We start from the raw sequence: 15825 nt of genomic DNA on the forward strand, positions 1-15825 counted from the left end.
TGTGGGTATAGCCAGGGCAGCATGAACAATATGGAAGTAATACCTATCTTAAACGGGTTTAAATTCCCGGGAGAGAGATGGCAAGGAGTCAAGACAATTGTAAAGCGCTATCTACGATCAGTTCTGTAGGTTCACAGTGGAACCACCTAACCCATTATGTGAATGAGATTAAAGAAGACATTCTGTGATATCGGGATTACAGGCATTTCCAGTGCAGGCAGGAACCATTATGTTAAGATTTCAGAGGTGGCAGGGTCCAGAACTGTCATCAGCTGTCTTAAGCGAAAAGAGCAGGTGGCAGACAGAGGAGCTTGGTAACTGACCATGGCTCCTGAGACGGAGCTGACTGACTTGAGAGGCTGTCAAAATCATCAATGGCTTAAGACTGAGGCTTCTCGTTTCATAACGTGGTATCCATGACTTCTCAGAGAAGCATGGCTAAGATGGAGGCACTCATCCACCGCTTTAGGTGTGGGTTCTCCCCAGCTGTCTGGAGAGACCTTGGAAGGCCCCCTTACAGCTGTGACAGAATCCTTTTTAACCCTGACATTTCCTCTAAGGGCCTCAACAAGCCATTAGCTTCTTCCTTAGAGAGGCCTTTCAGAAATCTAAGCATTTTCTTCTTAGCCAAATTCGCCTCCCTTTTTTCCAGATCTCCTTCAGGCCCGCGTCAGAAAGCAAATGATTATTTGAATGAATCACAGGTGTCCCCTAGAGAGAACGTCTCCTAAGCCCATACTCACCGGGTGCCTACAGTGAAGGTGGGAAAAAGAGCACCTGAGTCATTGTAGGCCTGGCGAAGCTTTCGATTTATTTTATTATTATTATTATTATCATTTATTTATTTTTAAGAAAATCCCTTTCACTGTTTAGAAGTGACCCTCCCCTTCTCTTCTGAATACGTGTCTCCTCCAAACTACAAGTCCCACAAGGCCCAGCGCCAATGGTCACCATCTTGACACACCTTAGCGCGCATGTCGGCGGGAGAGAGAGCATTTGGGGAGAAGAAGCCCCGCCTCATTTCAGCTCATTGGCCAAAGGGGGCTGCAGCGGGCTCGGCGGTTGGCTACTGCTCCCGCCCGTCCACCGCGTCGGTCGGGGTCAGAGTGCGCGGAGGTGAGTCGGTGTGTTGTGGACTCGTGGTGCTGGCTGCCGCTGTTGAGGCGGCCTGGAACGGGCTGTGGGCAGCGGGCGGAGCTGGCCCTGCTTTTGCCTGGCCAGCGCCGCAGGCGGCGCGGGCTGTGCCCGCTGCCGTCCACTGCCCTGAGAGCCTGCTGAGGCCGAGGGAGACGTCGGGGCCTGCACCTGGAGAGAGCCTGCCGCGCTGGCCCGGAGGAGGGGGCGTTGCCATGGCGACAGCCTCTCCGGCAGCTGACGGGGGGCGGGGGCGGCCCTGGGAAGGAGGGCTGGTCTCCTGGCCCCCTGCCCCTCCCCTTACTCTTCCCTGGACCTGGATGGGCCCGAGCTGGGGGCAACACCCTGGGGTGGGTGAGATTGAGAGGGCCCCCCAGCTTGGGCCCTGGTTAATGCATGCAGGGTGTGGGTCGTGGCGCGCACACTTTAGGCAGGCTGGGATACTGGTCTGTGTGTTCACCCTGGATGCATGTTCTAACTCTGGGTTGGGGGGGTTCTGGGGGGCAGTGGGGGAGCTGTGCTTTGCAAGACAAGATTTGGGTGAGTTGATGAAAGGGCCTGATTTGAGATTGCTGGAGAAGAGAAGAGGGCTTTGACCAGAGGAAATAGAAAGAGTTTAAGGAATTAGATATATAGATGACTCCCTCCACATTCCAGCGCGCGCGCACGCGCACACACACACACACACACACACACACACTAGCACTTTACCTTCTTGTAAGTCACAAGCTGTGGGTAATAATGATGGCAGACAGAGTGGAGAAAGGGTCTTAGCCTTAGCTTGTTGTATGCCTTTATTGTAAGTGGCCCAGCAACAGGTGTTTTCTTAAACCAAAGAAAGCATGACTTAGGTTTAATTCTTACAAAATGTCACCTGCTTGCTGTTGACCCAGAAGATGTTGGGTATGGGGTCCCTCTTTTCTACGGCATGCATTTGCTAGTGCTTTTCATCAGTTTCCCAGTGTAAGGGCAGCAAAAACATGAATCCCATTGGCTAAAGACTATAATCTATTTAACGATAGTAGGTTGTGATTGGCTGAATGATTTTTGACTGTACAGTTTGTACCAGAAACTGGCTTCATCAAATTCAGCTTTATTGCGACTCTATCATACACAGCATACCTTGTTTTAGTGGGCTCATTCTTGGGTCTTAAGTATATTATACTTGAATCCCCTACCACTTAAAAGCCAATTTATAAACAGTGAGTCGGAGTGTGACTCCACTAATGTGCGCGCCTGTGATCTTGGTTAGAAACCTACTTGGCTGCCTGTCGGCAGGTGCTGAGTGGGGGAAGGGAGCTGCCGGGAAATGATTGATAAGGTTTCCTTTATGGATTCTGTGGTGCTTCACTGGAGCTCAGAGCACTTTGGCAACTTAAGCACTCCAAATTGAAAGCTCATTAACAATTCCTGCCCAAAGATCCTGTAAATAATCAGCTAGGTCATAGAGCTTGCCTGAGAGCGCTCCCTTCAGCTTGAAATTTTCAAATAAAAGTGTTTTATTCCATCTTATTTTGAAAAGTTTACTTCGTGGTGGGATACATTGGGAAGTGGCCTGTTCCCAGAGGGATCAGGATAGAATAAAGTTTTAAATGAGTGGAAAGGCAGACAGGATTATGTTGGTTCTAATTGTAGATGTTTGTGCACAAGGCTTCACTAGCTTACAAGATCATGTCTGTGATTTCTGGTCCTTTAGACTATCTGAATTAGGTGATAAATATGATAGATAGTTCCTTGATGCTTTTTAAGATTATTTTATTTATTTTTAAGAATTTTTAGTTTTAGATGGTCTTGGTGTGTGGCCCTGGCTGGCCTCTTCTGCACATGCTGCCCTTGCCTAGCTGCCTTGATGCGTTGACTTGAGGTTTGGCCAGCTTGACTTTCTTAGAATTTGAGACAGACTTGGAAGTATTGTATTGTAAAAGTCTTTCCTGGTCTGTGTTTACATTCCAGTTACTGCCTGTAGGTTTGTGGCAGGGAACCTTTCTCTTCAGTCTTGGCTCAGCCCAGTTCCTAAGTTTTGAATATTGCAAGCCTTGTGGCCTTTTCTGATAGGATTCTGAAATTATCCAGTGAGCCACTGCCTCATGATCATCTTTCTTTCTTTTCTTTTCTTTCTTTCTTTTTTTCTTTTCTTTTCTTTTCCTTTTTCTTTTTGAGACAGGGTTTCTCAGTAGCCTTGGCTGTCCTAGACTTGATTTGTAAACCAGGCTGGCTCGAACCCACAGCAATCCACCTGCCTCCGCCTCCCAACTGCTGGGACTAAAGGCGTGCGCCACCACGCCTGGCATGATCATCTTTCTTAGATGATGTTCAGATATAAATATTTGTTATTTCTAGAAGATAAACTTCCTTAGGGAGAATGACATACTGGAGAACATGAAATCCATAATTCACACACGCATATATCAGTTAATAGCATCTGAAAGGTCTGTAGGCCATTGTCTTTCCACAGAGATAGCTATATTCCAGAGTTTAAATTTATGAGTTTAAGGGTAGCCCTTATTGGGGATTTAAACCTTTGAATTGAAACATGCCTGTTGCAGAGATGTGTATTTGTCCACAGCACTGGGGCTTTCCAGCTCTCACAGACCCTTCAGCAGCTCCAGCTGCCAGTCTTGGCATCTTCGAAGTGCGAAGAGGTGAGAATCCTGCTGAATGATCACACTTGGTGTCTGGCTGTTTGGGTTTGGTGGGTATGGGTTGGGGGCTTGATCACACTTGGTGTCTGGCTGTTTGGGTTTGGTGGGTATGGGTTGGGGGCTGGTACAGAATGCGTTTTCCCATAGCTTCTGGTAAGGTACCATGTGCTCAAACTTAGCGAAACCGAAATTGACCAAAAGCTCTAGCATCAGACTTGGAGGTGAGTGATAGAGACTCTTCCAGTTCTGTGATGACTTGCTTTTGTCCTCATCAGTGCTGGGGAATGAACGCAGGACTTTGCAACATGGTAGGCAAGCACACTGCCACAGAACAGTATTCCCTTTTGGTCGGTCTTTCTTTCTTTCTTTGACTTATATTTGATCTTAACTAAATTGACCAGACTGGCCTCTGACTTGCATTCCTCCTACACCCGGCTTTCCTCGTAACAGGGATTGTAAGCATGGGCTACCATGCCAAGCCATGATTTTGTTAATGGACACCTCACAAGTTAGTACCTTACCTTTAGGATAATTGAGTCGAGCTGGAAAAGTGCTCTAGTCTGAGAAATATTCCTCTTAATTCAACTGTAAGACCATCTCTCATGTGACTCTTGTGATACATTTGACCAAAACCTTTGGGATTTGGGCTTAATTTGAGTTGTGTGTCACCTTTGAGTGAATGGTTAGTCTCCACCGACTTCCACCTGGACTAACTACAAACGTGGACTTTTGCTGATTGACATTCGGGGATTTGGGAGTGGCTCGTTGAATCACTAAGGCCCAGACACTTTGCTAGTTGCTGGGATTATAGTGGAAAACAGCATTGCTCATGATATCCAGAGCTTTAAGATCCACAGGAGGGACCAACAGGAATGCAACAATTATGATTCACCCAGTAGTAATAGAGGTGTCCTTAACGTGAACTTGTAGACTCTGAGGTGGCTTCTCAGGGGTATCAACCCCCTTACCTAGAATTAAATAAGCATGAGGGACCAAGTATCGGCACCTTGTTGAGTTTGAGGAAGTTCAGTATGCTTAAATGGCAGATGGGAAAGGAAGCAGAAAAGGTTTTCTTTCTTTCTTTTTTTTTTTCCCCGAGACAGGGTTCTCTGTGTTAGCCTTGGCTATCCTGGACTCACTTTGTAGACCAGGCTGGCCTTGAACTTAGAACTATCTGCCTGCCTCTGCCTCCTGAGGGCTGGGATTACAGGCGTGTGCACCACCACGCCCGGCTCCTTGAAACAGGAAAGGTAAATAGAAACTCTGGCCACATGCGGGGTGGGAGTAGATGGGTGGAGAGTGAGCAGACTGAAGGCTAGCAAGCTTTTCTAGGAAGGACAAGAGTAGATACTTCGGCTTTGTGACTCCTTTACAACTGTACAGCCTGCAGTGAGCATCGAAGCAGCTGTGGATGGTGTGAAGGTGAACATGACTGTGTCCAAGTAAACATGTATTTGCAGGGGTTGGGGATTATCTCAGTGGTAGAGTGCTTGCCTAGGAAGCGCAAGGCCCTGGGTTCGGTCCTCAGCTCTGGAAAAAAAAAATGTATTTGTAAAAGCAGGTGGCCTCTGGAGTTGGCTCATGGACCATAGTTTGCCCGTTTCTCGAGCAGAACAGTAAGAAGACATTAAAAGATTGTAAGCAGTTCAGGGAGGCGGCATATCCTGTAACTGGGAGGCTAGGGCAGGCGAATCACTAATTCAGGGCCAGCCTGTGCTACATAGCAAAACAGAAAGGAAAAGGAAAAAAATGAAGATTATAATTAGGAGGTTTGTGTTGTAGAAAGCTTGTTTTGATATCAGTGTGGAAAGCAGATTAAGGAGCAAAAGATACGGGAAGAGAGAGTCAGGATGCAACAAATTAAAATGTGTTGGGAGCCGGGCATGGCAGCATACACCTTTAATCCCAGCACTCGGGAGGCAGGCGGATCGCTGTGAATTTGAGGCCAGCCTGGTCTACAAAACGACTCTAGGACAGCCAAGGCTAACACAGAGAGATCCTGTCTTGAAAAAAAAAATGTTTTGGCAACTGCTGACTGAAGTATGGACCAACTGGAGCCCTTGAAGGGCTCTGGCCCTTGTCCTAAGCTTTCTAGGCAGTGGTCCTCATTCTCTGTGTCCTACTTGTTCTCTTCTTTCGTTGCTTGTAGCAGACTGATAACCCACGGCTGATTTTAGAAAGTGGGCCAGGTCAGGTGTGATGGTGTGCCTCAGGCAGAGGGCCCAGTAAAGTTGTTTGCTGAGTGTGAAAAGTTTAGCACTCAGAATCCTGCACTGCCCTTTTCCTCTTCCTCTCCTATGAGCCCCAGGGTACTTATTGTGATAGAGGGAAGCCTAGAGATTTCTGACCCTGAGTGGTGTTTCTGTGACCTTGGACAAGTGACTGACTTCTCCGGGCTTCACTTTGCTGTCTAAAATGGAGATAGCGAGATTTAATAGCATTGTTTGAAGGCTTTAATCATGTAGATAAAGCTCTTAGCCGTGTGTTTTGTTGTAGTTGTTTAATTTTTAGACAGGTTCTCACTGTGGCTGGTCTGGAATTCTATGTCGACCAGTCTAGCCTCAAAACTCCTAGAGGTCTGCCTTTGCCTTCCAAGTGCCAGGATTAAAGATGGGTGCCACTACTAATATTCTGCACAAAAGCAGGAAGTAGTTGGGTGATATCAATTTTGGCTTCATAAGCTTTGAGTCCGCAGTTTTCATTGTGTCCCCACGGTCAAAGCTTAGCTGGCCTATAGGAGGCAGTTACAACTAAACCAAGGCACAGTTTTTCACTGTGGAAAATGTGCACATAATAAGTGTCCCATAGTTCCCACACTGTCAGCAAAGTGAGTGGAGTAAGCAGCTTCCTAGTACAGAAGACCCAAGTTGCTACCCTGATTCCTTGGGGGTCATTTATTAGTGTTGTCACATTCTTGGCCCTCCATTTCTGTAAAGTGCTTCCACTTTTTCCTCCCACTCTGGGAAGTGGGACATATGGTCCACTTTGGTTACCAGTGAGGAAACTGGGCCTGCGGAAGGTTGAATTGCCCAACAGTCATAGTGTAAGGTACTGTTAAAGCTAGACTTGCCTCCAGACGGAATTGTGCTAGTTGACTGTTGTGGCTTCTCTTCCCTTGAGTGAGAGCTGCAGTCATTGTACAGTGTGATGCATGCCCTGTCCATGTTTGCTTGACTTCGTTTGGATCTTGCCTTGTCTGTTTGGTTCTGTTGGATTTTAATTGATGATTTTGAGGACCAGACCTATTGGGAAGCAGATTCCCTTTGGGTTGTTGTTTTTAGCTTCTTCCTCCTTTGGGGGACATTCCTTGGGGGACCGTGGGTTAGGAGGGATTGCTTTGATATGTTCAAAATTGTGCCTTGTGCCCCACAGCTACAGGTAAAATCAAAAGGCAGATAATTTATGGGAGTGTCAAAGCTGGCCGCTGGCACCTTAGGGGGCCATTAGTATGCCTGTTCAGACCCTCTGTGTCCTTGCCATTGATTCCTTTTTGCATGAGCCTGAGTTGGGAAGCTGTAGATCTGTGTGCAGTGATTGGATGTGACAGTCCAAACACTGGTCCCTAAATTAATCCTTTTAATAGTATTCCTGCACCAAGGCAATATCCACTCACACACTCTCTCTTTCTCCCTCTCTGTCTGTGTCTGTGTCTGTCTGTCTGTCTGTCTCTCAGAATGCTTGACTATTGGAAGGGCAGAAAGGGATAGAAAGAAGCTAGCTAGCTTTGTTTGGTGTGCTTGGCTTCTCTGTTCTAGCACATTCTACTTCTAGAGTAGCTGCCGTCATGGCTTTGTGCACATTAATTTATTTAGCAAGTCTACCTTCTTAATTGTGCCTGGTTCTGTGCTGGGAGTAAAGAAATGAATAAAATATAGTTGTTGCTTTTAAGAAACCAACTCTGTGTTTCTCAGGTTTCTAAAACTCATGTGCCATTTAGATTAAAACTCTATGCTCCTCTTTTGAGCTGTGTGAAATTTAAAATTGCAAGAAAGTGTCTGTCAAGAAAATAGTTACAAGATAGACTTTTTATGCACACATGGATGCCTCTTTTTCCCTGCATATGGATGCCTCTGTTGCTGCCCTCCATCCATCCTCACTAAGTCTTTGAAAATTGTTAGTAGCAGAAGAGACAGATATTTAATGTGTCACTGTAGTGTGAGAAGAGAAAAGCCATGAAGTTAGAATAAACTGTGCCACATGGAAGCCATAAAACTTTATCATGGAGTATCAGAGAAATCTACAAAAAGGGTGAGATCTAGCCAGGTTTTAGAGAAAGTGTTAATTTGCTGGTGAAAAATGGCAGTGCTTTTCCAACATAGAGGGAGCAGCATTTGCCAAGGCCCAGATGTGTATAAGGAAGTGGCACAGTTGGGGCTTTGAGCAAGAGCAGACTGTGCCTCTACCTCCTTGGAGTCTCTCACTCTGTAAGGTAGGAAGAGTCACACATTTGGCAGTTGTTTTTTGTTTGTTTGGTTGGTTTTTTGAGATAGGATTCTCTGTGTAGTGTTGGCAGTCCTGGACTCCTTTTGTAGACCAGGCTAGCCTCAAAGTCACAGAGATCCCCCTGCCTCTGCCTCCCAAGTGTTTGAGAAGAGGCTTTGAGGTCTGCGTACCATACTACAGTTCTTTTAACCCATGGTGCTCGCTTGCTGCTTTGTGCTTAAGCTTAAGGTGTGTTTTTAAAAACAAACATCTCAGCCAGGTGAGGTGGCAAATGCCTGTAATCCCAGCACTCGGGAGGCAGAGGCACGTGGATCGCTGTGAGTTCAAGGCCAGCCTGGTCTACAAAGCCAGACCAGGACAGCCAAGGCTACACAGAGAAACCCTGTCTCAGAAAAACAAACAAACAAAACAACCTAAGATCTCTCTGTCTCTCTGTCTGTCTCTCTTTCTCTGTCTCTCTCTCTGTGTCTCTCTGTCTCTGTCTGTCTGTCTCTATGTATATGTATATATATCACATTTGAATGGCTTAGATTTCATTATTGCTTAAGGTTGTTATTTTTGGTTAAAAGTCACACCATACCTCAAAAGAAGAATTGAAGTTAATATGAATTATTAGTCCTGTAAAATAGTGAAATTAGTCAAATAGGGAGGTAAGAGCGATTGAACATGGAAGAGAGACGTAGAACCCACAAAGAACTGAGTGTCAGCAGCCTCAGTTTTCTCATGTGTAAGACAAAGAGTATGGTTGTTATTTTGCTTGATTGTTAGAGGATTAAATGAGGCAACATATGTAATTTACCAGCACAGTGCCTGGCCTACAATAGGTTTTTGAAAATGGCATTTTTCCTTCTTTCTTATGTGTTGACAATAGTAACTGCCCTTTATCGAGCATGTACTACTGTGTAAAACACTACTATATACACTGGGTGGTTGACTTGAACTTCCAAAGATACAGTATTAGTACCAAGAATGTGTAATAGAGTTAGGGCTTGAATGTAGGTTTGTCTAATACCAGTTGTTTTTTGTTTGGTTGGTTTTTTTGAGATAGGGTTCTTTGTGTAGCGTTGGCAGTCCTGGACTCCTTTTGTAGACCAGGCTAGCCTCAAAGTCACAGAGATCCCCCTGCCTCTGCCTCCCAAGTGCTGGGATTAAAGGCGTGCGCCACCATGGCCGGCTCTTATACCAGTATTTTTATAACTGTGCTGTCCTGACTCCACTTCAGCCCTAGCTTACGATCTAGAATGGAAGTTGGATGCCACTGTTGTGGATATGTCTCTGCAGGGGTAGGGAGTACTTTGAGGATGGCCAAACTTCCTCATCTCTAGCTTGACGCATGTTGTATAGGAAAGAAGCTTGGCCGTCGCTGGGCATCTGTCTGCAGGGCTTTGTGAAGAGACATCACTCAGCTTTGGCCTCTAGAAGGAGTTTGCGAGTGGGCATAGTTTAGTAAACAGCAGGCAGATCCTAAAGACTCGCCTCTTGTGTTGCCTTGGAGATGGCCTAATTGATATCATCAGAATTTGTGTTCCTGATAGCTTTTGGTGACTTCAGCACTGTGGTTTGAGGTCAACAGCTATTTCTGATGTCAGAGAGCTCTGCTAGCCCTGTCTGGAGGCAGCAACAGCTGTGGCCATAGGCCGAGGCAGAGATGGGTGTGGAGAAGAGAGTGTTCCATTGAGACCAGGCCCCTCAGCAGACTTCCTGCTGCTTCCTTCCCACTCTGGGCACGTGTTGAGGTTGCCAGGAACTTCAGGCTTGTCATGTGTAGCCTTTAGCAACCTAGCCAGAGTGCTTGGGCTCTTGTCTCTTCTGTGGTGCAGAGAAGCTTGGAGCTGAGTGTGAGGCCTGCTTCTTGCACTGGAGTGAGCAGTGGTGCTGGAGCTGGAGCCTTGGGTTCTGTTATTTCTTTTCCTCTCTTGTCTTCCCTCCCTTCCTCCGTTCTTTTCTTTGTGTGAGACAGAGTCTCACCATGTAGCCCTGGCTGACCTCCCGCTCACAGAGATCAGCCTGCCTCTACCTCCTGTGTGCTGAGATGAAAGGTCTGTACCATCATGCCTGGCTGTTTCTCTTTCTTGTCTAGTGACTCTTGAGTATTCCTTTCCTCTTCCTGGGTTTCTCCCTGGCTAGCTGGCCTGAGTTTGCCACTTAAGTTTTCTTCCTTCTTGACTGTGATTTTTCACAGAAGTGCCCTTGCAGTAAAGATGTGTCATTCAGTTGAATAGGAAGACTTTTGAAGGCATACAGTTTACTTACATTTTTCTCGGACTATTTTTAGCTGCCTAAGTGAAAACCTGAGACCAAATAAGTTCCAGACAGGTGTCTTAGGTATTTGAGTATAATTGCTAAATCATCCTAGGACAAGGGTCTGTTCCCGGGACTGGGAAGCTAAACCTTGGTAGTCCAGGTTCTGGAGTCAGTTAGACTCAGTTCCTGCCTCCAGTACCTTTGAGTTTCTTTGGAACATAGTCCTGCCTCCCAGTCTGGTTTTTAATGGTGTGCATTGGGTCCAGAGATGGCATTGACCTGTTTGCCCCCAGAGCTCTCAAGTCTGTGTGGCTGGGGAGGTGGAGTGTCAGGAGAGCACATGTTTCCTGGTGGGCTCCTCAGCTTGTCCTGTCTCTGAAGCTCCCCCAGCCAGTGTATGTGCATGTTGAAGGATGACCCCTCCCTCCCTCCCTTCCCTTTGCAGTAATGGAGGCTATAAAATGTCTATTTACCCAAGACACCAGAACGACTCCTCTGTGGTTCCACTAATCTGGTGATTTGGTGCTTCTTTGGTCTCTCAGGTAAATACAGATTGAGTCTTTTTATAAAGGCATATTATTTCCCTCATTAAATGTGTGTCTTGGCACATGTGTTATTTACCTGATAGACAGTAATGGCTGCAGAGGAACCATCGGTGTCTGTTGTGTAAACACTCTGCACAGAGGCCATCCTCCAGGGGCCGAGGCACAGGCCTGTTTCTCCACATCGGGCTGGCCTCAGGGCAGTCCCTATTTACCCCTCCCTGTCCCCATTGGGGAGCTGATCCCTTCATTTTGAGATGAAAGTCATTAATTTTTTCTTTTGCTATAGCGGGCTTACTTGTTTTTAATTTGCTATAGGGAAAAGATGTTTGAGAATAAATGTGACTGAATCTTGGCCTCTGATAAGAAAAAATGTTATTCAGAAATAAAGAGAATCATAAATTGAGTCCTTTCCCTCAACCAGATGCCCAAGTCCGAGTTGATGTTGGAGCTGTAGACTTAAATTCTGCACACTGTGACTAAAGTATAAAGATATCAGTGGAAAAGAAATCCCCACGCTGCTAGCAGATGCAAGAGCAGGCGGGGTGCCATTCCAGGAAATATGGGGGTGTTTCTGAGAGGGCTGTGTAAGGCCGGCGAGGCAGTTAAAGGGCACCGAGTGGTGCCTTTTCCAGTGGGGACTCAGTGGCATTAAGGGCTGAGATGTGATGCAGTGAGGGCTGTCCTCCGCCCCTTCGGCCTTGCTGCTAGAGGAGGTCATGCGGCCTGCCTTCTGTAGGCACTGTGAGAAGATCTCTTTCCAATGCTCTGTTTTGGTTTTAAAACTACATTACACATGGATTTTATTTATTTAACTTACAGTGCTGGGGATTGAACTCAGGGCCTCCTGCATGGTAGGCAAGTACCCTATCGCAGAGCTATACTCTCAGCCTTACACCTGGATTTTTAAGAGTATTATTAAAAATTTGAAACAACCCAAATTTACATAAAAATCAGAAGTTTAGTACAAAAATTTCTTTTCTGAACCATTTGAGGATTAAGGTCCTGAACTAATGTTCCATTATTAAGGGTACTTGATGTGTATTTTCTATAAGCAGGACCTTTCTTACCTAACTATGCTATAACTATCAAAATGAGATAATTAACATGGATATGTTAACCTCTATCTAGTCCACAAATCCCATTCAAGTTTTGTTAATTGTCTGAGGAATGTTCTTCCTAGCAAAAGGAGATGGTTGGTAACTGTGCTTGCATTTACTTATCAAGTCTGTAGTCTCCTTTAGACTTTCCTCAGTAAATTTTCCTTGACGCTGATGACTTAGATACTTTTGGAGATGGTAGGCTGGTTATTGTGTAGATTGCTCCTCTGTTAGGGTTTGTCTGACACTTCCTTACAGGTAGCCTCACACCATGCCTCCTCCGCAGTAATGTCACAAATAAGCCTCTGTTCTCATTACAGCCTGTCAAGTGGCATGTGCTTTTGATTTATCCCATTATTGATGCTTTTTTGTTTGTTTGTTTTGTTTTTTTGGAGGAGAGGAGCAAGGTCTCACCATGTAGCTCTGGCTGACCTGGAGCTCACTCTGTACACCAGGTTGGGCTTATATTACTGTCTCAGCTTCCCAGAGTGCTGGGATTAAAGACACGTGCCACCACTTTTAGCAATGGTGTTTGTTTGTTTGTTTGTTTATTTTAGACATGGTTTCTCTGTGTAGCCTTGGCTGTCTTGGACTTACTTTTTAGACCAGGCTGGCCTTGAACTCTCAGAGATCCGCCTGCCTCTGCCTCCCAAGTGCTGGGATTAAAGGCGTGCGCCACCACTGCCTGCCTTAATGGTGTTTATTCTTAACCAGTTGTGTAAGATGATGTCTGCTCATCTTTTCTATCATAAAATTACTTCTTGTAGTAACTAATAAGAGTTCTGTGAAGAAATACATTGAAACCGTGTTTTATCCCTCCATAGGTTTTAGTGTATTTATTAAATCTTTATGGATTCATGGTTCCAAGCTTATTCATTGCATCATAACCCACCATCATCTTTTTTGACCAGCAGGAGTCCCTTCAAGGTGGCTTTTGAGTCCCTTTGATTTGTTTCTATTATTCTTTGAGCATTCCCTTCCTTTCTTGCAGGACATCTTAGGCCCATCTTGTAATTTTCTTGCCATTTCTCCAAGGAGAATAGTGGTATTTGGGAGCGTTGTGTGCTAGGTGTGGTCAGTGCTAGAGTCTCTCTCTCTCTCTCTCTTTCTCTCTTTCTCTCTCGGTGTAATCATACTTTTATTCATATCTATATTTATGTATCTATATCCACCACATCTTTACCAGAAATCATGATTCTTACTGCCAACTCCTAAGAACAACAACACAGGTTTTATTTTAATTTTATTTTTTTTAGTAGTGAGCTGTTATCCTTAATATATACACATTGCTCATCCTTTTTATATGTAACTATTCTGTTGTTACTGGCTCTTTACCCCTCCCTCAGGAATACCTTTTTTTATCTTGTCCATGAATTTTATTGAGTTCCTTTTGGCATGAATGTCCTCTGTGCCTGCCCTAGGCTCTGACATGATACAGTATATCCTGCCACCTCTGCATGGGTACCCTTCTCACCTGCCTGGGCTCTCAGCTTTCATCGAGAGGCCTCTGTTTTACTCGACTCCAAGTGATAGAGAAATTTTCTTTTGTTTTTTTTTTTAACTGTATTTAATGGATTTAGCCTTGAAGTTTTTACAAAGGGAAGATGAAGCATTAACCACTGTCCTTTGACTTGATCTGAATTTGGTTGTTAGGAGGGCAGTATGGAACCCAGTTAGTGTTGACATGTGGAGGCCTGACCTCCTAATTCTATTTTATTATTTTTACATAGATGAGTGTTTTGCTTGCCTGCATGTATATCTGTGCACGATGTGCATGCAGTGTCCACAGAAGCCAGAAGAGGGCATCCAGTCCCCTGGGACTGGAGCTACAGATGGTTGTGAGCTACCATATAGATGCTGGGAATCAAACTCAGGTGCCTGTACTCAGATGCTGAGCTGTCTCTCCAGTCCCTGATTCTATTCTTAAGATTTGTTTCAAGTGGTTCTTCTTGATTTGTATGGAATCAGGTGAGAGAACAGCCTGTAAGCAAGGAGGCCCTGTCGCTATCAGTGTGTTGTCCAGCGGACGAGATAGGCAAAGTATACTGTGCCCTTTGGGAGGCCTAGAGAATCAGAGGGATGCAGGAGACAACTTTGTAAGTGTTGTTAACTGAGTGAAGAGCCAGTTTCATAGTTGTGGTACTGATAGTAAGCTCATTCTTTCTGAGCCATTATGTGCTAGACACTGCTCTTGCACTTCCTATTCCATCCTCACTTTAGAAGTAGATGATATTGTTATTGTCACTGTGTAGGCAGGGAATTGAAGAACAGAGCACGCCCATGGTGCCATGGCCAGTAAGTGCTGAAGTTAGAACACAGACTGGAAGTCCTTGTTAGGCAAGGCAGTTGCCTGTAGTATTTGGCAGACAGAGTCTAGTTGATTTATATATTATGTATAATGTGGACACATCAAGTGTTTCAGAAGTCTTTTTACCTGGGTCAGTTGGTCAGAAGAGGGTCCAGAAGACTTTGCATCTAAACTAGAATGGGTAATGGAGCCATTATCATCCTGCTGCTGAAGTTTTCCTGGTACTGTTGAGGAATGGGTGATAGAATGGGCTTATTTTGGGATTCTGGCTTTCAAAGGGACATTGGTCCTTTTTCCTTTCCAAGAGATTACATAGTGAAACTCAAGCTTGCCTCTGTTTTCCTGGGCTGGGAGTTATGGGAGAGGCTGCAAAGCAATGATAAAAACAAGTGCTGTGCTTGTGTAGGATCCATTTCAGCCTTCACGAAATCTCCATGATATTTCATGTTTCAATAAAGAAATGTAGGCTCCACACTAGTACGTATCCTAATAGACATGCAGGCAAGTGATTGTCGCTTTACTGTGTGTCACGAGAGAAGGAAGGGGAGGAAGTCACACTTGGTGTTGTGCTCTTCTGTTCAGGTGATAGTGACCTCATTTTCCTGAGTGTGTGCCACATTTCAGAGGGCACTGTCCTTCTACCCTGCATGGGGAGGCAGTGTCTACTTGTGTCAGAGTCAAGCCTTTGGCTCTGTTAGAATGTGACATTAGAAAGAATAAACTGATGGCAATTTGTGTATTAAATGCTAAGATTTCTTGTTTGAGAAGTAAAGTTGAATGAAATTTGAGTGTTGGGTCTAACGTGAGGAAGGACACGTTTCTACATCTCTGCCTTGTTTCCCTTTCTCTCAGATTGGGTTATTTGTGAGTAAAACTTAGGCTTTGATTTTTTATATTTAGTTAGCCCTCAGAGGAGAGCAGATATTGTGTGAATTTAAAGGGAAAATGTAAAGGAAAAATGATTCAGTTTTTTTTTTTTTCTTTGCACATGTTCCCTTAGAAAACTTTACTAGACTTTTAGAAATACTCCCATTACTGCCACATCTGGGTTTTCTCTTTCTCCTTCCTATTTAAAGTCGTCCAGAGCCTCAGGAGAGAGTGAGGCCCACGGCAGCAATCAAGGAGGCCTGAGGCTGTTGCCAGCTGTGCTCCCTCGCTCCCCAGGGCGCTGCTTACCAGGGTGGATTGGGAACCATCAGAAAGCGAGGAACAAAATTCCCTGGGATTGATTTTGTTGGTTTTCATGCCTTCTTGCTGAGAGAAGGCAGCGGGTATGTGGAGCTGTCAGGTCACAGGCAGGTGAGCCATTGCCAGTGACGCGTAAGAGCTGAAGAGCGGCCAGGCAAGTGAGTCACTTGGACCTGCCCGATACTGCAGTTAGTTGGTCACCTCAAATTGCTTTGGGAATCCTT

The 15825-nt window shown here is 45.3% G+C and overlaps 1 protein-coding gene across 5 annotated transcripts in view; it reads left to right on the forward strand.

The window, feature by feature from the left end:
* Positions 1-1097: 1097 nt before the first annotated feature.
* The window catches only part of Eri3 (ERI1 exoribonuclease family member 3), a 128358-nt gene continuing 113630 nt past the window's right edge, over positions 1098-15825 (forward strand). For 2 of the 5 annotated variants that reach the window (XM_051171668.1, XM_051171669.1), the window contains exons 1-2: positions 1123-1484; positions 3701-3776. In XM_051171668.1, coding sequence (XP_051027625.1) covers positions 1350-1484; positions 3701-3776 — 211 coding nt within the window. In that variant the 5' untranslated portion in view covers positions 1123-1349. The other 3 variants (XM_051171670.1, XM_051171671.1, XM_051171672.1) reach the window with 3 other exon arrangements.

The sequence above is a fragment of the Acomys russatus genome, chromosome 29 (assembly GCF_903995435.1).
Source record: "Acomys russatus chromosome 29, mAcoRus1.1, whole genome shotgun sequence".
NCBI classification, from domain to species: domain Eukaryota; kingdom Metazoa; phylum Chordata; class Mammalia; order Rodentia; family Muridae; genus Acomys; species Acomys russatus.